At 38.9% G+C, this 23,926-nt stretch overlaps 1 protein-coding gene across 1 annotated transcript in view; it reads left to right on the plus strand.

Annotated features, from left to right (window-relative positions):
- The first annotated feature begins 8,886 nt into the window (after nt 1-8,886).
- Nucleotides 8,887-23,926, plus strand: part of GRID2 (glutamate ionotropic receptor delta type subunit 2) — a 952,324-nt gene continuing 937,284 nt past the window's right edge. Inside the window, exon 1 of the mRNA XM_075285407.1 lies at nt 8,887-9,783. Within this exon, the coding sequence (XP_075141508.1) occupies nt 9,684-9,783 (100 nt within the window). The 5' untranslated portion in view covers nt 8,887-9,683. The remainder of the gene's footprint in view (nt 9,784-23,926) is intronic.

Consider the following 23,926-nt stretch of genomic DNA (forward strand, 5'->3'; position numbering starts at 1 on the left):
ATGGTTGGAAATCACAGCATTTCTGCTGCCTGTATTTTTCTGCACTAGAATTCCATCCACTTTGCAGGCCCGGGTGTCAAAGTCCTATTAGAAAATGTCAAACGGCATATATGGGCTATACTTTGAGAAGTATAAAAAGCAAAGGCAAAACACAAAATTAGCTTCACGTAATCAGTACACTGCCTCTTCTCCCGAATATGCCAGAAAAAGAAGTGATATGATGACTCAGCAATAGCAATTGAAGTGACAATTGCATAATGCAATTATGTGGTACTAGCAGGAGGATTCAGCTTCGCACAGGTATATTCCTTTTTTTTTGTTAGTGTAGTGGTCCCATAAGAATTGCCCAGTTTTGCACTGGTCTATTTGTATGTTGTTTGTGCATGTGTCCATAAGCATCATGTGATCATGTATATCTCAATTTGGATATCAGTGAAAAACCTGCAATTGCTTTTTACGGCTATGTGGAGTAAAGCTGTGTGAATGAGACCTTGTGTAATAGTGTCATCAACAGTGCCCTGCCCTTTTAAAGCTGACCTACAGCAATGAAGAAAAATGGCTGGGTTGTTATGGAAACCTGGAGTACAGCTCTGATATGTGATGGTTTGTGCTAAATTGTGTATCTAATCCCCTGATGTGTGCTGAGCTATGTATCTAATCCTCTGATGTGTGCTGTGTATTTAATCGACAGATGTGTCATACTGTGTGCTGAGCTGTGTATCTAATCCTCTGATGTATGTTGACATGTTTATCTAATCCTCTGATCTGTAATGTGTTCTGAGCTGTGTATCTAATCCTCTGATGTGTGGTAGTATGTGCTGAGTTATGTATCTAATCCCCTGATGTGTGATGGTGTGTTCTGAGCTGTGTATATAATTTTCTGATGTGCGATGGTGTGTGTTGAGCTATGTATCCTCTGATGTGTGATACTATGTGCTGAGCTGCATATCTAATCCTCTGATGTGTGATAGTGTGTACTGAACTGTGTATCTAATCCTCTGATGTTTGATACTGTTTGCTGAGCTGTGTACCTAATTCTCTGATGTATGCTAACCTGTGTATCTAATCCTCTGATGTGTGCTACTGTTTGCTGAGCTGTGTACCTAATCCTCTGATGTGTGCTGATCTGTGTATCTAATCCTCTGATGTGTTTCTGTGAGCTGAGATGTGTATCTAATCCCTGATGTGTGATGGTATATGCTGAGCTTTGTATCTAATCCACTGATATGTGTTGATGTATGCTGACTAGAGATGAGCGAACAGTGTTCTATCGAACACATGTTCGATCGGATATCAGGCTGTTCGATGTGTTCGATTCGAATCGAACATCACGTGGCAAACTCCAAAAAAATTTGATTCCCCTCCCACCTTCCCTGGTGCTTTTTTTGCACCAATAACAGCGCAGGGGAGGTGGGACAGGAACTACGACACCGGAGGCATCGAAAAAAATCGGAAAAAGTCATTGGCTGCCGAAATCAGGTGACCTCCATTTTAGACGAATATTGGATTTCAAATCCGGGTCATATGAGAATGTGAACTTTGTGACTAAGAGACAGGGATAGCTGTACAGGCAGGGATAGCTAGGGATAACCTTTATTTAGGAAGGAATGTTATTAAAAATAACTTTTTGGGGCTCTATCGGGGGTGTAATTGTGATTTTTGTGACATAAACTTTTTCCAATAGGAATGCATTGGACAGCGCTGATTGGCCAGAGTACGGAACTCGACCAATCAGCGCTGGCTCTGCTGGAGGAGGCGAAGTCTAAGATAGGCTGGCCAATGCATTCCTATGCGAATGCAGAGACTTAGCAGTGCTGAGCCAGTTCTGCTCAACTACACATCTGATGCACACTCAGCTCTGCTACATCTGATGTAGCATCTGATGTAGCATCTGATGTAGCAGAGCCGAGGGTGCACTAGAACCCCTGTGCAAACTCAGCTCACGCTAATAGAATGCATTGGTCAGCGCTGATTGGCCAATGCATTCTATTAGCCCGACGAAGTAGAGCTTAGACTCCGACCTTAGACTCCGCCTCCTCCAGAAGAGCCAGCGCTGATTGGTCGAATTCCGTACTCTGGCCAATCAGCGCTGGCCAATGCATTCTATTAGCCCGATGAAGTAGAGCTGAATGTGTGTGCTTAGCACACACATTCAGCTCTACTTCATCGGGCTAATAGAATGCATTGGCCAGCGCTGATTGGCCAGAGTACGGAATTCGACCAATCAGCGCTGGCTCTGCTGGAGGAGGCGGAGTCTAAGATTGCTCCACACCAGTCTCCATTCAGGTCCGACCTTAGACTCCGCCTCCTCCGGCAGAGCCAGCGCTGATTGGCCGAAGGCTGGCCAATGCATTCCTATGCGAATGCAGAGACTTAGCAGTGCTGAGCCAGTTCTGCTTAACTACACATCTGATGCACACTCGGCTCTGCTACATCTGATGTAGCATCTGATGTAGCATCTGATGTAGCAGAGCCGAGGGTGCACTAGAACCCCTGTGCAAACTCAGCTCACGCTAATAGAATGCATTGGTCAGCGCTGATTGGCCAATGCATTCTATTAGCCCGATGAAGTAGAGCTTAGACTCCGACCTTAGACTCCACCTCCTCCAGAAGAGCCAGCGCTGATTGGTCGAATTCCGTACTTTGGCCAATCAGCGCTGGCCAATGCATTCTATTAGCCCGATGAAGTAGAGCTGAATGTGTGTGCTTAGCACACACATTCAGCTCTACTTCATCGGGCTAATAGAATGCATTGGCCAATCAGCGATGACCAATGCATTCTATTAGCGTGAGCTGAGTTTGCACAGGGGTTCTAGTGCACCCTCGGCTCTGCTACATCAGATGCTACATCAGATGCTACATCAGATGCTACATCAGATGTAGCAGAGCCGAGTGTGCACCAGATGTGTAGTTGAGCAGAACTGGCTCAGCACTGCTAAGTCTCTGCATTCGCATAGGAATGCATTGGCCAGCCTTCGGCCAATCAGCGCTGGCTCTGCCGGAGGAGGCGGAGTCTAAGGTCGGACCTGAATGGAGACTGGTGTGGAGCGATCTTAGACTCCGCCTCCTCCAGCAGAGCCAGCGCTGATTGGTCGAATTCCGTACTCTGGCCAATCAGCGCTGGCCAATGCATTTCTATGGGGAAAAGTTAGCTTGCGAAAATCGCAAGCTGACAGGGATTTCCATGAAATAAAGTGACTTTTATGCCCCCAGACATGCTTCCCCTGCTGTCCCAGTGTCATTCCAGGGTGTTGGTATCATTTCCTGGGGTGTCATAGTGGACTTGGTGACCCTCCAGACACGGATTTGGGTTTCCCCCTTAACGAGTATATGTTCCCCATAGACTATAATGGGGTTCGAAACCCATTCGAACACTCGAACAGTGAGCGGCTGTTCGAATCGAATTTCGAACCTCGAACATTTTAGTGTTCGCTCATCTCTAATGCTGACCTGTGTACCTAATCCTCTGATGTGTGTTACTATGAGCTGAGCTGCATATCTAATCCCTGATGTGCGATGTTATATGCTGAGCTGTGTATCTAATCCACTGATATGTGTTGGTGTATGCTGAACTGTGTATCTAATTCCTTGATGTGTGTATCTTAGTTTGGATATCAGTGTTAGATTGTGCGTGTGGAGTGACTGTATGTATGGCAGTTAGAATATAAGTGACAGACTTGCAGGTTTGTTTTGGCTACCACAGGTCATTGTTTTGGGAATTGTGAACAAAAGAAAAGAATGCAGGACACTCACCAGCAGCATTGTAAAATCTTGAAATTCTTTATTTTCTTACGTTAAAAAAACGACACCATCATGTGGGGGAAGCATGCTTGTAAAAGAATAGCATAGCAACGATCATTTCGCACCAAGGTGCTTTCTCAAGCTCACTATCAGCGAGCTTAAGAAATCACCTCGACATAGGCCATGTCTTGAACCAAACTAATAGTAGAGGTCTGGCGATTTTCCTTAGGAACTCAGTTCCTTTAGAGATAATCAATGATAATATACAATAATTGACTCCCAAATTCAATAAATTATCCTTGACTGTAGACTTTATGGCCATAATATCTGTCTTATGCCCCTACAAACTACCCCACTGACCGTCAGATTTCTCTAAACTGATCTTACGACTTTAATTTCACTGTCAATGCATTCCTGGATCGATCATCAACTTCTGACTTTCTACCAAATCTCTAAGGGAGAGGTACACACTGCCCTATAAACCCTAGAAATTAGGGATGCCTGGCGTAACTTTAATGGGTATAAAAGGGGTTACACATATTTCTAACCTGCACATCATCACTACACCAGGATTGATAGGATTCTCCTCTCTACATCCCTGCTCATGGACCTTACCTACACCTCACATTTCCCTTGTGCCTGGTAGGACTATGACCTGGTTATTATTGACATCTCCTTTGATTTCCCTCTATACCTCATTCCAGTTGGCACCTAAATGAATATCTTCTGACTGACCCTGGTAGTCTGGGATGGACCACAAGAACACTTACCCATTTTATGCTGTTAATATCACCTCAGAAACACTGATCCGGCTATTAACTGTCAGCCCGCAAGTTTTCGAACTGTGGTACCCTCGTAGTAGAGACCTCCCGGTTGCAACGTGACAGAAATAAGGTCCAGTCTGACTTAAAATGGCCAACCAGCTCCATCCATGTCGATACTTGTCAAAATGCATTACATATACCAAATTGTAGCTTGACGCTGTCCTGATGCATCATACTCAAAAGGCTGTGTGTTGGACCCAGGTGCACTTCTATAAATACGCTAATAAACCAGACAATTAATTGGCATCTAAACTGAGGGCATGCCAAAGACAAAATGCCATTTACCAAATATGGGAACCATGAGGTACTATGACCTCTAATCCTACCTCAAGCTGCACCCAATTCCACCGATTTTACCAGAAACTCTACTCTACTCTACTCTAATTATACCACCATTTTCTGGATAGGCAGAGTCCACTCAGTTAAGATGGTTTCTCTTCCTTGTATTCTCTACTTTTTACATACCCTCCGTACCCAGATGACCCTGCCTCTCTAGCCTCCCTTCAGAAAGAAATTTTTAATTTTATCTGGGCTTACAAAAGGCTCTGTATATTATGTATTATCATAAGCGTCTTGGAGGATTATCAGTAGCCATCCCTATAAATATTATGTTGCTGCAAGGTTTCCCAGCTCAGTTCCATTCATAATAAGACTGACTGCCCACAATGGACAACACTGGAATCAACTCTGGTCGCCTCAGCATTCTTGCAGTTCTTGATTTGGGCTCCGAGGTCAGTGGCTCCTAGCTGATTCTAGAGTAACTGATTACATTTTGCACTTGTGGAGGAGGGTTCGTTTATACATTGCAGAATCCGATTTCTCCTTTGGTTCCACTAAATTTTAACCCCTCTTCCCTCTTTGCCTATCATCTGTGGTGTTTCTTTGGTGTAGTCTCTTCCTCGATGACCTCCTCTGTAACTGGCAGGCCTTCACTGAAGAGTATTTTATGATTAAATAATCAGAGGCTTTTATGACTGCATAGGTCTTCCATTTTTTACATTCTCTTACTAACTCAATCCAGAGATTTAAATCCAGATATTTCCCCTAATAATTTTCTAAGATTGTCTTTCTTTAGGGCGGCAGATAAAGGCTCCATCTCTTTCATATATAACCTTCTTAATGCCCTAACTCCTGATGTGAAGTTCGACTTTATGACAGTCTGGGAATGGGAATTTGATACCACTCTAACACTGGTCTAATGGAATGACTGTACATCTATCTGTAAGGGCAGTTTGAAGGTCACCCTTATGGAATCTTTATTGAATCTTCATTGAAGGTCCTTCATAGGACCTATCTAGTCCCTCAATGAGTACATAGCTTATTCTTTACAGCCTCACCCCTTTGTTTTAGGGGCTGCAATGCCTTAGGCACTACTTTCCATGAGTGGTGGACCTGCTCTCATGTTCAAAACATCTGGCTCGCCATCTATCGAATGGTGCAATGCCTTTTTGGAGAGTCTTTTCCATTCTTAGCCCCTACAATCCTTCTCAACCTTGAACCAGCCAACCTCAAATACACCCAATTTAATATAGCATTCAATTGGAGAAAACTCTTCCTTTTAGTGACTGATGTACTTCAACGGGTTGATAACGTCATTTTGAATGAAAAAAATAATGCTAGCATCTCTTATACCTGACCACTTTTCAATAAGGCCTGGGCACCCTGGATCAACAGGTCTAACATCCTAGGTCTGCCATACAGTCTTTAGTTCTGATTGTATAACTGAATTTATTATGTATCTCCCTTATTCTTTTTCAAGCGAGATTTTCTGTCTACTCACTCCCTCTTCATATGCACTAATCCCATCCACACATTGAAGAAATCTGCCATGGACATGCTTCTATTTCAAAAACCATTGCATTTTTGCAAATTGCAGCATGTCAAAAAGTCCACAGAGGAAAACTATGAAAATTACTGCGACAAAAAAACACAATTTTTTTTCTGCATCGCTTTTTGGATGCGGCCCACTACTTAAGCACGGTAGTTTGGTTGCCAGTGTTTACCTAAGGATCTGCTTTGTAGAAAGAAGAGGATTAAGAATACATTTTTCCCCACTAATTCATTATTTACACAGTGCATTGTTATAGCTATTTTATAGCACTTTATTTTCATTTTAACCTGCTTCTTTTACTGTGGCAAAGAAAATGTTACAGTAGGAAATGTGATTATACGGGACAGATAATGAAATGCTCTACAACTAGAAAAGCTGTGACAATGTGGCCTCGATAATGACATAGATCTTATAATAAAAATGAATCCCTTGTGAGTATCTAAAAAGAGTCTAGAGTCAGGTGTCAAGGGATTACTTAGTGCCCCAGAAAAGTATTCGAACATAAATGTCAGGCGTAAGAACAAAAGTTTGAAATAATTATTTTATCAAATTGAATAACAAATTAAATAAAATATCACCCGAGCTCATTGTATATCTAATCATATATATTATTCAGATAGACATGTCATTCCGCTTTCAGAACACTATATACCATCTGATTCATTATATATTACAAGCGGATGACAAAATTGTGCGCACTTAAAGATATACCACATATGCAAAGAAGAATTTTGCAACTTACATAATAATTCTGCTGGTAACATCTAAACAAAAAGTGAAAAGAGGCAAAGAAGACTCTTTTGTTAGGATAGCTGCAAGGTCATGACCATCATGGTACACAAAGAGATCTGAATATCTTAAACTGCAGCTTCAAGGCATGTTTAGATGTTCTCAAGCTGCAGCTGAAAATCTGATTCAGCTCAGTTTAACCCTTTGGTTGCTCAACATAGCAGCAGGATAATAGAGACATAAGCACACTTTTCACTTTTGATTTCGCAGTGAAATGTTCACTTTATATATGTGTCAGTCAACTGAAGTTTTTAATAAGGTGCCATACTTACAAATGAATACTAATAATAATAGATTTAGGCTATGTTCTCATGGAGCAGGCTGTAAGTGCCATTCATCTAAATAGGTTTCTTATGCATGGATTTCTGCTATTCCCATTTTAAAGTACCTCATGGGACAGTCACAAAATGGCTAGAACATATAGTATCTCCAACCAATAAAATTATCCTTTTGCCACAATTTGTTTGACTGTACTACAGCTGAAAAGCATCGGCTACAATTGTTTGCATAGAAAAATTGCATATTTAAAGGAAATAAAAAAACCTGAAATATAGATAAGTCAGGTTCACCTGAATTTAATGTTTTTCCCCATGAAAATTCATGCCTCCATTGACGAAATATGCATTTATTTTAGAATATACAAGTGAGCGGTCCAGAGCACGGAGGGTGGCTCTGTTGCTCCAATCTGCTATACCTCATACTGCTCTAATACACCCTACTTTCCCCTCATGCCTTTGAGTTACAGGGCCAAGGAGCTATGCTAAAACCTTGCTACATGCAGGCCTATTACAACACTATAGGATATAGCAGAGGTATACCTTCAGTGCTCATTTCCATAATGTGAAATAAATGAATATCTCACAAACAGAGGCAACAAGGTGCTACATTCAGGTGAACCTATGGCCTGTCTAACTTTGAAGCTGACTTAATACGCTTCAATCTGGTGACAAATTCTCTTTAAGTGTATGTCTACATGTAGCAGATTTGTTGCAGAAATATCTTCCCTTGTCTCTTCTTTCCTACCTTGTGCCATATTTTCTGATTTTCAGACACAGAAATGTTACTTGTGAACACTTCCCAATCACTGTTATGTCTGGTTAATGCACACATTGCGTCCATGTTGTAAATGATATGGACATACGTATGTAAACAAACACTGCCCCCTGCAGCCACAGTCTCCATGGTGAACATTTGGACATATAATTATATCAGTGATCATATAGGAAAGTTATATCATGGTAACATGTGCCTTGTTGTATGAGATTTATTGTCATGAATATATAGAAATATTGTGTACCCAGTTCGGCTTTTCCTCATATTTCCTTTTTTACTATTTCTATATATCATGTATATTATTCCAGGAAATCAAGTAATTCGCTCATTTTTCTTAGTCAGTTGCAGAGATGTTAATTTCAGATTTTTATGCCCCGTATAGCAGAATAATATTATTTTGTAAGGTACAGTAGCAGCATGGCATTGAAGTGCTTCGAGCTCTGTGGTCCTCAGTGTATTTGTGCCTGTACATTTACACATTGTGGATCAGTTATGCTTGAAACATAGCCTTTTCCCTCCTCCGTCTCCAAAGGCCAAGTGAGAACTTGGGAGCTGTGTCTTTTTTTCCCCTTGTATTGCAGATAGGGACAGGAAGGAGGAGCTAGATGCCTCTCCAGCTCTCAGTTTCTGCCTCTCTCCCTGGCTTTGATGGTCCTCTTATCTCCTCTCTGTATTTCCCTGCTTCTCCTAGGTGATTCATTTCTAGGCAACGTGCTGGCTGTCTGTCTGCTGTGGAGCTGGGAACAGGGAGCGTTGTGTTATCCAGCACTGCTTCCCACCAGACAGCTTTCTCTCATACCAAGGCATCTTAAACTGCACGCTCAACCTGTTTGAGGATAAAGCTCTGACTTCATCTGGATGCTAGCAGGATTCCCTCTACATCCTAGTGCATATCCAACGGGAAGCGGAGAATTCACAGAGCAGCTCCTTACTTTTGCAGCTGGATGCTGATGTATTCTCATGCACATTTGTCACACATTGCTCAGTAGAAGAGGATGCATGAAGAAAAGGCTACATCCAGCAAGCAATCCTGTATGTTCTTCCTCCCTGATAATCTAAAAGGCTTTCTGTGAGCTAGATCTGCACTAGGATCCTGAAGGATTATTGTCATTTTCTGCAGTTTGTCTGCTCTAGTATATGCGGCTAGATGGAGGATTTTCACTGGTGCATGTGAGCTCATTTTGATGCACAGCTCTGGATTCTTAATGGGTATTTCAGTCTCAGGATCAAATATATGATTTGGATTTGCTTCACGGAAATTATTCAAATTCGACTTGCCCCTAGACTTTTGCTTGTTTGATCCCTCCTGGTTTCTAACCCCAATGCCTCCATCTTAAACCCTATAGAAGCACTGGAATTAAACTCTTGTACGATCTGTCTAACTATCCACGTTGCTCCTAGTCTCCCTATGAAGATCTGAGTTGTGGTCAACAGTCATTGAGAAGATGGACATTTTGCATGCTATGATCTGTCTGTCCGTCTTCTGGGCTTTATCCTGGGACAGAACAGGAGCAGACTCCAGATCAGACTCTATCATCCACATTGGTAAGATTTTTTCCATCATTTATATGCTCAGCTGTAATGCCTTGCAGTAACTTTGAATGAATATACTGATATGCTATATACTGTTAGATGTATACTTTATACATCTATACAGTCAAACGCTATTCTTACATCTTTATGCTATTCCAGAAATGTTGCATCCTGTTGAATTCACCAGAGGCTACAATCACCTTAAGGGTATACATATGGGCAATGAAAGAATCTGCTGATCATACAGGTGTCTCTGCAATACAGCTACTATTTCCCATAAATTCTGTAAAGTCTCCTATAATTGTGTATATATATATATATATATATATATATATATATATACAAGCACGGGTGCATCAATATTCTATGGCATGTTCTGTATTACTCAACTGACTGTCAGCTTGTGTTTGAAGAGTTGTCCTTGTGACAGGTGTGATTGAGTGAGATGTACTGTGGGATCTAGTGCTGCTCACATCATCCCATGCTGCCTGGAGACCTACTGTTCTAAGCAACAGTCAAGCTGAAGGGTGCTTACAAAAGGCTGCATTCATGTGCCTGGGCTGCAGTGATCAGCCTTTGTGGGACACAAACCCTTGCAGACAGAAAGAGAGAGAGAGAAAAAAAATGTGAAGCAGGAGATATGTGGATTTCCTCTTAGAGGAACCGGTGAGTGGCCAAAAGCTTGTGGGCCCCACCTATTGGCAGCAAGGATGCAATGAAGGGAGCCTTTCTGGGAACAGATATGTCTAGTTGAACATATTAGCAATTCTCTTGCATACATCTCATTCATGTTTTTTTCTGTCTTTTATATAATATAGTTTATTTTACGTACTGATACATTGGACAGTATATTATCTATATCACTGGCATTAGGAGGCTGTTATTATGTAAGTGGCATGTGTGGTAGAAGAGGAGAATGAATATACAGCAGTACTGGAGATAAACTGCACTGATTTCTTTACACCACCAGCTCAGACTGGCAATCTATAATCTGAACACGCAGGGCCCCTTAGAAAGGGAGTGGGCAGGAGGAGATCACTACAGCAAGAACATAAGCATTATTCTCCTCCACCCTGCTTTCAGCTTCAAATCAAATTGTGCAATTCCTTTTTTTTAGGAAACTTAGTGGAGGAAAATCCGTAATAGGTCCCTAGCCAAAATGTTATCCTGGGCACTTTAAATACACAGTTGAAAAAAGACATTCAGCTTTCAGATCTGACTTTCTGGCAATATCCTTGTACTTGGCCAGTGGATACATTAGTTATATACCCTTCATTAATGAAGAGTCTCTTGTGTATTCAAGAAAAAAGAAAGAAAGATGACACTCATTATAGTCATATGCTTTGACTATTGCTTGTATGTATTGTGTTATTGTCTTTTCAGGGTCAACACCAGCAATGCATTACCTAGAGTAGGTCATTAAAAATGTCCCTGACCATCACTCAGGGTCAAATGTCACCTGCTGAAAAAGTGCCAAAGGATGGATTAATCTGTCTTATGTAATATATTGAATCATTATGGTGTGCAAAGCAATCCAACATTAGGAAAATAGAACAAAGTTAGAAGAGGCCATCTAGTCCATCGCTAATTTGCAATATGTGTAGCTATCCAGTATTTTATATCAATGTAGAGTCCATGATTTAGAGGCGTTGCTATATTGCATACATAACACATACATTAGTCTTCTCCCATTTTGCCTTATTTTGCAATGTAAAAATAGACAAACAATTATCAGGATATTGTTTCTAGTATCTGCATCTTTATGACATGTGACCACACATGGATCCCCTCATAGTGATACAACGAAGCTACTTCCCAGACAATTAATTTAACTTGAATCACAATTAGTGCATTTGACAAGGGGATTAGCTCTTTTTATGGAGTACTTTATGTTGCCATGAAACTGGTGGATTGATAATTGTTGCTCGTAGCGTATAATCATTTATAATTAGAATGCTGTCAATGTATCATCGCAAAAGTAGTACCAAAAATCCAATTTGCTCACAATCCGAAAATATGCATTCTTAAAGTATTAAAAATATGCTAAGATCTTATCAAAGAATTTCCATCTCAGAACTGTAATAGGATTAACCGATTTGTAATTAAACCGGGGGGCAGGGTATACAGCACATGTAAAGTATTTGCAAGCCATTGATTTGCATTGCAACGGTGTACATAAGAGCACATGTGCCTGGGAAAAGCTCGCTCAGAGATTCCACTGAGGTGTAATGTTTGTCATGTGGAAATTGCTGTTATTAGCTGGCACATCTTAGAAAGAACTTGCATCAATAGAGGATGCATTTTTTGAAGGCGTTCAATAGATCACTACCAGAAAACTGACATGGTAATATCAATGGCACATCAATAATTGAACATCAAATTTATCTAATATGCTTCATCGTCTAGAGTTTGTTAGATGTGGAAAGTAATATCAAGCTTGCATAGGATGGCGTAATAAAAAGGTTTAATTCAGTCTCAGCTGTTGTATATTGCTCATTCGTATACAATATGTAGACGTATTTCCCATGAAGAACCATGTCAAGTATTAATTATAATATACATTTGTCATGAGAGAGGTTATTGTGACATTAGACCTTTTTCTTATTGTTGTGTATGTGAGGAGTGGGTGTATGGGGGTGGGAAGGAGCCCAATACATTGATAGAGTAATTTCATCAGACTCACATTACTTGATTGCTTCGTAGTTTCCTAATGATCTGCATGCTGTATGAAGAGCAGAGAAGCCGTGAGTAGAATGGAAATGGTTCTGTGCTTTATGAGGCCATTTACAAAAAAAAAAATGCTCAGATTTATGAAGCACATATGCAGTAAAGACTAAGATAAGTCATGCTTTCTACATTTTTTTTTAATATCACTCCTCCTCCATCATTTGTTCATATGCAACTGGTGATTGCCCAAAGATTTAATTAAAATGGGATTTTCTGATATTTGATGTCATCTTCCTTTGCAGGGTTTGCTTATACCATACGCATATCACTGATCTCAATATTGCGAAATGTCCCATTGTAGGATGGACAAAATATAATCCTTTGCAATTTGGTCACAAAGAGCAAGAAACACGCAGACTATGACAATTAAACAACATGTGAATAAGTAGCATATATTGAACTTCATATAATAGTACGCTGGAATAAATTGTGTTTGTCCATCAGGGGGCTACATGCTTTATCCTATTAAAACATTCTTATCTAGAATCTGATAACATTTCCCCAACTTCCTTATTTTAGTGCACTATAATGTTTACATTTTAGAGAATTCCTGCATATGCATTTCCCTAATATTTAAACAGGATCTGTCATCACTGACATTTCTGTTTTACTAAATATTTTTATTCCTCAGAAAATAATAATTCTTACATATCTTTTCTTAGGGTTTTGCATTGTACTAGTCTTAGAAATATATAACTAAATTGACAGCTGGGTATTACCATACTACCGAGCATTAAGAGAACAATATTACGGAATATGGACTATAAATTGTAAGGACACGTTGATCCAGGGTTCTTATACTGACTGCCAGATTGGAGTCGGGAAGGAATCTTTTCTCCTAAAATGGGACAAATGCCATAAGCCTCATGGGCTTTTTTTTTTTTTTTTTGCTTCTTCTGGATCAAGACTGTACAGTATCGTAAGGTTATAGGTTGGACTTGATGGACTGTTGTCTTCCTCCAACCTCATTTACTATGTAACTATGTATGCCTCAACATAGTTTGATTGCTCTGTGTCAAACTATCTATGTACATGCCCCTAACTGGTAACACCCAGTTGTCACTTTACATTCTTTTCTAGAAGGACTAACATAGATATCTGGAAAAGGTCCCTCAGAATTGTTATTTTATGGGATCTACAATTATTTACTATATTATTAGTGAGTAGTTCTTCAAAGACATTGCGTTATCAAAGACGACCCCTTCCAAAATGCAGCACTCACTTTTTGTTATACAGCTGACTAAGTCTGGGTAAGCTGTCACCAGACAGACATGCACTTGAAATGTATTATTATACGATGAGGAATGGAAGGATTACTCAGGTCTGCCAGAATAATAGCTGTGCATGTAGTGCTGCTCATGGAGCATAGTCTCAGGCAATGGAGTCCATCTATGATGTTCATATGCCCGAACTCTGCAATGGTATGGAGTTCTTAGGTCTCTGTAGTATAGTATAAAGCCAAATGTTTTCCTTATGTCTCCAGATATGTTTTTTTTTCTATAGAAACTGATATTTTGTAACTCCTAATCCACTTTGAAATGTATTTTCTATGGAGATTTTAGTAGGATGTGCAATATTATGATATTTGCATTTAATTATTCTATTTGGTTCTTTTATATCCAAAATCATGGCTGAACTCATGAACTTCAAACTTATTTCTCCTACTTTTAGAGACAACAATTATAAATTAGCAATTACTATAACTGTTCCAGCAGCAAAACCTCTGTGACATCATCCATATTGAGTAGATAAGAATGCCACAACCAGTGTAGTCCATATGCCAGCTCGGAAATGATTTATAGATATCTCATAGTAGCAATAGGAATTCAAAAGCAGGATGAAGAGGTTTGGATGTGAATTTATCTGCGATTTTGGACAAACTTTGATAATATTGTATATATCACTGAACACCTTCTAGATGATTGATAGATAGAAGATAGATAGATAGATAGATAACTAGATAGATAGATAAAAGATAGATAATTAGATAGATAGATGATTAATAGATGATTGATAGATAGATAGATAGATAGATAGATAGATAGATAGATAGATAGATAGATAGATAGATAGATGATTGATAGATGATAGTTAGATAGACAGATAATAGATAGATAGATTGATAATAGATAGATAATTAGATAGATAGATAGATAGATAGATAGATAGATAGATAGATAGATAGATAGATAGATGCCAATAAAACTGATTCCATTATGTGGAAATGTTGGATCAAATGAAATGACATTTACATTTTATCCCCAACCCTTTAGAAAAAAAACATGGTCTTCATATTAAAGTATTATATATTAATGTATGCTTTTCTAAAATGTTAGTGTACATAATATTTTAATGTATAATATTCTTTTTTAGGAATAATATATTTATAAATGTACCACATTTCACAGCCAATAGTTATTTTAATAGGCCTAGTGAGAATGACTTTGGATGCAAATTTCATATCAGCGTAAATAATTGATTCACATATGTGTTCACAATGAATATAATAATAAGAGAACTTCCATTTCTCACATCATATCCCCTCCCCAATTCCGAGGAACTGAGAACACTATGCTAGCCATTCCTAAATTCTGAAGATGACCCGTTTTCAGTGCTACAATATATTTTATCTTTAATTGACAATACAAGAAGAATGGAAAGGCTAAGGGCAGTGCTCTATGACCCTTTCAGCACTGTATGAAGAGAAGATGCTGAAGTGTTCTTTAAGATGAACTTTTTCTTTGAAAGGTTTAAAAAATTGAAATTAATAACGAGAAAAAGCTTTTTACCTGGAGTCACTCATATAACTTCAATCCCTATGATAACTGACACCTACATAGTCTTTTCCCAGGTAAACTAGCATCTTCCCACAGTGTTACATTAGCTTTTGAGATCTGATGACATCTTAGCGCATGCTTCACTCAAAGATAAACTAGCAATGTGATAAGGCCTTTTTGTACACTAATATACGGTACTAGTAGTTACTTACATAAAAACCATTACTAATAAGGACATAATATACAAATACATATCACAGATGGCTCTGTGCATGATGCAGACAGGTCCTCACAGTATACAATAGAAACAGCGTAGGTGCAAAACGCCAACAGAGCACCCACTCACACACCTATAATCTATATGGATGCCGGCATTTCAAATGCGCAGAGATAAAACTTACACAGGGTGATAGTCACATGATAATGTAAGGTGCACAGCACCAAAGAACTGTCTATTGGTCACAACCCACACTATTAAATCAGTCAGGCCATCCAGCACTTCCATATGTAACCCACCATTACCAGCACCATGCAACCACGACATGTTTCATCTGTTCTACATTACCTTCAATTTGATAAATAAGCAGTAAATAGAAAGCAACCCCTTGTTCTTTGGAGTGTGGCAGGTATTATATGTTTAACCTCTATGCTTTTCCCTCATACTAATACAGCAAAAGCATGGTAAGCACACATAAACTGTGTGCACATCATGTCTTGCAAGTGTCAGCAAGTTATATAAAACTGACACTTTCCTCTATCACCAGAGGTTGGACCTGAGCTCCTTCATGCTTGATCATGGCGTCTCAGGGGTTTTACTTTGAAATTATTATTTTTTTTTATTTTTTTATTTTTTAAATGTAGATTGTGAGCCCCACATAGAGCTCACACTGTACATATTTCCCTATCAGTATTTCTTTTTGGAATGGAAATCCATGCAAACACGGGGAGAACATACAAACTCCTTGCAGATGGTTTTTTGCCCTTGGCAGGATTTGAACACCAGGACTCCAGCAATACAAGGCTGCAGTGCTAACCACTGAGCCACTGTATGGCCCCCTTACTCTGAAATTATGCCCCTGACCTGCCAGTGTTCCTATTCGGCAGTCCACGGTATGATCAGTCACCTTGGATCTGTTCTGCCGCGACAATCCTATACATTTCAATACATATGCCCTATTGGCCCTATTAGGGCAAAAAATAAAAGATATCATTAAAACAAAAAGTTTATATGTGGTAAAAAAAAAAAATGGATAAATGAATAAAGTCCCCAAAATCCCAATTTCCTATATTAAAATTAAAAATAGAATATTACATATTTGATATCCGTAAAAACCAATGCACTTTGCATAACTTACATATTCACTTCTGGGAAACTAATGCTCACTACACCCCCTAATAAATTCATTTATTTCTATAAATTAAAATAATGTAATACTCAAGGGGTAAAAATTCTCGCTATGCCCCTTCATACATTCCTTGAGGGGAGTAGTTTCTAAAATTAGTATTATTATTATTATTTTTATTACCGGTATTTTGCCTCCAAATCACTGCCATTCCTCACCAATTTCCCATGTAGGGTGTTTCTAAAATCAGGAAACAGAGCATAATAAGTTTAGAAAATGGGGTGATTTATGGGGTTTTTAATACAGGGGCTATTCAAAACTCCAACATAACTGAATTATTCAATTGAAAAATGGGTAGATTGATACAATAGATTGTTCCTCAGTGCTCTGCACCTTACATTATTGTGTGACTAGTACCTTATATAAGTTTTATTTGTGTGCATATACAACGCTCACCCCAATGTATCAATGTCTACGCTAGCTTGGCAGGAAAATCCAATTGCATTCATTGTATCCAGCATCACTATAACTAAGAGCCGTAGGGCCTTGAAACATATAAGTGAATACCTATGGAGAAGTTTTGTTTATTTCAATTAATTAATTAAAAGTTGAGTCTTTTTTCAATTAGGGATACAATATACATATTTTGACTATGGATATCTCGCACCACTGTTACCCTTTGTGTATATCCCTCATCAATTTCTTTGAGAATTCTAGTTAATGGTGCTTGTGGAAGCGCATACAAATGTACTGGTGAATAGTGTTATCCTGTTTCTTTGTGGCTAGAAATGCATAATGCGCTTCATTAATGTATGTGCAATGCAATAGCAAAATATTTGTTTGGTATATTTTCACTGCTCAAGGTCATGCCCATGTAGCTTGTTGATGTTTATAAGCTGAATGGTACACTGGACATCCCAGTTAATTGAACCATGGGTAAAAGCAATTGTTTATCTTGGATTATAGGCAAACAAAGCACAATGATAGTTATAATATAGCATATTAAGATTAAATGTATACATACTGCATTCTGTTCTATAGAAATTGACTCAATCTACTGCATTTTGTTACATCCTTGTCCATTCAGACTTCTATGCCATCCTCCGCCCCACATGGTATGGCGCGGGAGGCGTGTCCACTTATTATCCCCTGTTCTTGGGTCTCCTGTTATAGTCTGTGTTAGCACAACTGAGAGTTTGTTGCAATGTATTAGTCCAGCCAGTACTCTGAGTTCCCTTTGGTTCTCTAAGCGGTAACATTAGTTGCTCCATGATTGACATCTCACTTTCCAATCACGTCTGGGGCGGACTCTAGACTTCCCATATATCGCCCATTAGTCCACACATGGGTGTTTGCACTTAATCTCTTAGAGTGTGCTAGCGTATTACTTTCTTCTCTGATTATCTGTATTTTGACCATCGCTTTGACTTCTAGACTATTCTTCTTGACTCTGATTTTATATCTAGTTGCCCATCTGGTTCCGACCCCTTGGCTAGTTTGACTTTCTGTTCTTGTTGTTTGTCTTTTCTGCATTTAAAGTTTCTCTTATAATAGGAAGGGACCGTCGCCCAGCTGTCCGCTACTGTTTAGAGTAGTAGAATCAAGTAGTTAGGGACTTCAGGGTGGGGCTAGCATCAGGACTCACTGTCCCTGCCTTTCCCCCTCCTCGCAAGTTCCAGGGGCAGCTACTGGGGAATTGCTTAATGGGCATTTCTCCAACACCTTTATTGTGTAAACTATCAGGAGTCAAAGATTTAAGAGTTTTCCAGTTGGGCTCTATAAGGCTACAATATTAAAATAAAAACATTTTGCAACATACAAAACGTGTAGTATGTCTTCAATGTCTGCATATAGAAGTGATGCCAACAGGATAAAGCATAACCATGGCCGTTTTGAGAGTTTCTTAGTTACATTTTTGTTAGTGTTTAGCAAATCAATGGTGAGATGAGAGTAACTGCTCCCAAGTCCCAGCTACTAGGGAAAGATTTAAGGGAACATTGAGGTTAGTGGGAGGGATAAAAAACAATGTAGCACATTCAGCTAAACTCTTTCTGTAGATGTGGAACCACTTTCAGCCCTAGTATACATCGGCACTGCTCAGCTGCTCCCATAAGTTCTGCTCTAGTGGTCAGGCCTTAAAAGCAGTTATTTACATCTCAGGAATGATTTGTTACAATAACTTCTTAAAGATGATGCCCCATGCGGCGTCCCTTGGAAAAAAAATGTGGCAGCAACCCATTGTTTTTTTCCTACAGCACTTTTCACAGAAAGTTTGCAAAGGTTTCCACTGCAGACTTTCTGTTGCAATTATACGTATGAGGAAACTGCCGACATTTCCATAGGTATATTTCACATGTTATGATTTCCAAAACACAACAGCTTAGAAATCGCAGCGTTTCCACTGCACATCTTTTCCCGCAAAATGGGGATGAGGTTCGCTGGAATCCCATCCACTTTGCGATGACTTAAAAAAATGTGGGGCCTCGGCCTTAAGCTTACTTCTAGTTATATACTAGCTATACTAAGTTGGATTTATAGTTGCTTGAAAAAGTAAGTGAAACCTTTGGAATTACTTGGATGGATCACTAATAAAATGTGGTCACAATTATACAGAAACTGAATCATACTTATCTAATAAAAAAAGAAACAATTGTACTGTGTATGTATTTTATTGAGAACATTGAGCAAACATCCACAATGCATAGAGGAAAGGTAAGTCAACCATTGAATTAAACAACTCCAGAATCCTTTTTATAAATAATCACTTCTAAGACATCCTGTGACAGCAGCTAACATTTCCACACTATTAAATAGTAGAGATGAGCGAGTAGTACTCGATCGATTAGGTATTCGATCGAATACTATGGTATTCAAAATACTCGTACTCGATCGAGTACCACTCGCTGTTCGAATGTAAAAGTTTGATGCAGAACCAGCATTGATTGGCCGAATGCTATACAGTCGGCCAATCAACGCTGGTTCTTCTCCTACCTTTAGAAGTCTTCTCCGTGCAGCTTCCCCGTGGCGTCTTCCAGCTCTTCATTCACTCTGCCAGGCATCAGGCCTGGACAGAGCTGACTGTGCATGTCTGCTTGTAGTGCGGGCATGCGCAGTCGGCTCTGCCCAGGCCCAATGCCTGGCAGAGTGAATGAAGAGCCGGAAGATGCCGCGGGGACGCTGCACGGAGAAGACTTCTCGGAGGATCCAGCCCAACCCTCACTCGTGGACTTGGTAAGTATAATTTGATCGAACGTTGCCTGAAACGAGCATTTTCCCCCCATAGACTATAATAGGGTTCGATATTCGATTCGAGTAGTCGAATATTGAGGGGCTACTCGAAACGAATATCGAACCTCGAACAATTTACTGTTCGCTCATCTCTATTAAATAGTCATTTTAGACCATTCCTCCCTGCAAAGAAGTTTCAGGTAACCACTAGTTCTGGGATGCCTTATGTGCACAAAAAGTAAAAATAGTCACCACAGAGGCTGTTAACCGAGAACTATGATACTGGAAGAGTTCTTCTTTAAGGTCTCAGAAGGTAGTATCACAAATTATGTCAGTCCTCAGACATAGGAGAAAATCCACAGCTATAACATCATAGCTTAATACGGTTACAGAAAGTCAGTTAAGTATCATTATCTCATCCTTTGACTGTGTACTATACTTGTGTCAACTAGAATACCGGTGACATGTAAAAATCACTATGTATAGCAAAATGTGTTTTACATTTATCTCAGAATATGGAACAATTGAGTTACATGAGATGTATTCACCTTTGTTTCTAGACTCTATATATTTCTTATGCAATAAGAAAAGAGTAATATACCGTAAAGTTCATTTACACAGTATCACTTGTGTACATTCTGCTGTTTTATGCCTGAGCCAAATACAGTTGATGACTAAAGTTGCAAATTATATGGCCATATAGATATAGGGTGACAAAAATGATACTATGGTGAGTTTTGGGGTTAGTTTCTCTTCCCAAACCTTGCCTAACAATGCATAAATAAACAGTGTAGGTAATCTTATAGTGTCAGAAATATAAGGTAAAAACGCATGAGCCAACTATTGAGAAAAATAAACATTTAGGGAGCCTTCACAAGGAGTTATGCTGCACTCATTCTGATCGTAAAAACACGTTCAGAATGAGCGCGTAAAAAGCAGCTCCCATTGACTTGAATGGGAGCTGGCATACGTAGGCTCCCCATTGAAATCAATGGGAGGCTTTTTTCCCTATTGGTTTCAATGTATTACGCATGTATGCTGGCTCCCATTCAAGTCACTGGGAGCTGCTTTTTACGCACTCATTCTGAATGTGTTTTCACGATCAGAATGAGTGCAGCGTAACTCCGTGTGAAGGCTCCCTCAATGATCAGGCACTACAAATTGATAGTAGCATAGATAGTAGCAAAGGAGATGTTAACCAAGGAAAGAATGAAAAAAAAGGAAGAAAGTGTGTTATAATACAATGAGAGTACTGAACCTATCATCAATTCAGTATAGACCAGGGGTTGGCAACCTTCGGCACTCCAGCTGTTGTTAAACTACAACTCCCAGCATGCATGCTTGATCTCCTGTTTTTGGAACTTCCATGTAAGTGAATGGAGCATGTTGGGAGTTGTAGTTTCACCGCAGCTGGAGTGTTGAAGGTTGCTGACCCATAGTATAGATAATAAGCATAAAAAAGGATACTTATGGACTATTGAGGAGATTTGGGTGGACATGCAGACTATTATTTTATTTTCAAAGTCATGTTAACAATGCTAAAAGAAGCCACATGTGACATCACATTTTACATTCATTTATTTCAGTGCAATTTCTGAGCTATATAATGTTACTTATAAGAAATAATGTAGAATAAGGCCGGGACTACACTGCGATTTGTAGAGCAAATGATTTTAACTATTGCGTTCCAGCTGCTGCCCAGATGATTGTGTTCAATTCAATGCATTCATATAAACCGTAGCTGTAGATCAATGGTTAAAACTAATTTGTTGCTATAGGAAAAGTGGCAGTGTAGCCCTGGCCTAAAAGAAAATGTCATTGTTATTTTCCCAGTCTCATGGAATCTTGTTTGAGCCAAGAATATGCCATGATGGTTTAACAATGAAACATTTTTATAAATAATAAATGCTGGTAGAGAAACTGTTCCTAATAGTACAGAGTTATGATGTAACTCATATGTAAGATGTGGTCATCAAGTTTATTTCTAACTTTATCATGCATATGTGTATGAATGAGAAATTATTCTATATTTGGTAACGTGTCCTATTTTTATAATGACTAGGTTATTACGTTCTATCATTTCTGTAGGATAGTACTTTTCATGTTTTTGCAACTTACTGATGTCTTGTCAGCTTATGTTTGAGGGAAGCGATGTCTTCCCATACAATATGCTTGTATAGAATTAATTACATTGTTTCATAATGATGACTCCCCTGACATTTCACTCAATAAATCGTTTTAGGTGTACATCATTAAGAGGTTTCTAGGAGCTGTTTGGGTTTTTCTTTTACGGAAAGTCTTCATAGAAGCTAGATTCCCTAGAGAAGTATTCAGCATTACGGTAGTCATCAACGCCTTGAAAAGAAATTATTTCCATAATTATGCTAGTTTAACAAGGCCCATTGTCATTTTACAAGCATATTTAATCTAAGCTATTTACTAACAGTTTTTGACCATGTGTCATTTATCCATGCATTCATTTGTTATACTGTTTAGACAATGAAAAAGTAGTGAGAAGTCATTTCCATATTTTATTTGTTCCTTATATCAATACAAATTATAAACAGTAGAAATATGTAGACAGGTACAAATATACAGTTAAGGTAAGGAGTTCATTTAATGAATATAACAATATGAATAAAGAATTTAGTCATTAATGAGTTTAACCACTTCTTGTCCCACATTATAGACATACTATTACACTAAAGTTGGGAAATGGTTAACATGAAATGCTGTAATATTGTGGCATGAAAATGGCACCACCTCAGGAGCTTACATATAGCTGACACTCTGCTGCATTGCTACTAACTGATGATAACACTGATCATGGCCGTGTAACTTATAGCAACTGTGACACCCACATTAGTACTGTTGCATTGAGACAATTGGGTATTGTTTGGTTCTCATGGAAAATGGGGATCTACTGGTGGCTCACACATCAACCATCTTAATCAACCTATTAGATTCTGCAAGAAATTCTGATAAGTTAATTGTCAACCATAAGTTGAACAGAATAATGTAATGTTTTACACCAGAAATCATGCCCCTTAGGCCCCATTCCCACGGAGTAACACACCACTCATTCTGACACGTAAACATGTGTCAGAGTGAGCACTTCAAAACAGATCCCATTGACTTCAATGGGTGCCGTCTTACACGCGCTACACATTGAAATCAATGGGAGGCATCTTAACCCATTGATTTCAATGTGTAGCGCACGTAAGACGGCACCCATTGAAGTCAATGGGATCTGTTTTGAAGCGCTCACTCTGACACGTGTTTATGTGTTAGAATGAGCGGCGCGTTGCTCTGTGGGAATGGATCCTAAATGTTCAAGTTCCATACCGAGCTAAATAAATATTTTATATTTTTAGTCACGAAGGGGTCATTGTTGTAATGATTCTTTGACAATAAGGTGTGACTTTCACCACTTTACATTGGGCAGGTTTCATGAATGAGCTATGGATTAGGCAAAGACTAAGAGCTACAACGAAAAGGAATTACTATTGCAATACTTAATAAACATGTAGTATATGTTTCATTAGTGTCCACTTTCATTTTATATTCGGATCTCTTTGATCAAAGAGTCAGTCCTTTTTTTGAGTAAGCATGATATACTAGAGAAAGGATGTACTAAATGTGATGTGCGAAAGGACTTCAATATAAGAAATAGTTTTTAATCATATTTCATACAACACTGTCATGTCCAAAAGATCACACCTTAATTTTTTTAGATTTCAAGAAACAAAGTAAAAGAGCGGACGTCAGTCTGGGAGCTGAACCTCATTTTGTTCAAAACCTCTAAATGCCTCAGAGCTGGAATTAATTGGCTTTTTGTTTTGTCAAGGCAAGAATGTATCAGTTCAACGCACAAATGCATTTCCATTGTAATGGTAAAAACAAACAGCAGGGATTAAAAAGAAAAAAACAAACAAAACAAATAACAATACTCAGAGTCTCCGGACATTTGAACATTGCAGGTTAAGTAAATTATTCTTGTACAAATGCAGTCTACTTAATGATTTATAGAAACCATAAAACATTATTCATCTATAGTGAACGCGACAAAGTATAATTTGC

This window comes from Leptodactylus fuscus, chromosome 1 (genome assembly GCF_031893055.1).
Source record: "Leptodactylus fuscus isolate aLepFus1 chromosome 1, aLepFus1.hap2, whole genome shotgun sequence".
Taxonomy (NCBI): domain Eukaryota; kingdom Metazoa; phylum Chordata; class Amphibia; order Anura; family Leptodactylidae; genus Leptodactylus; species Leptodactylus fuscus.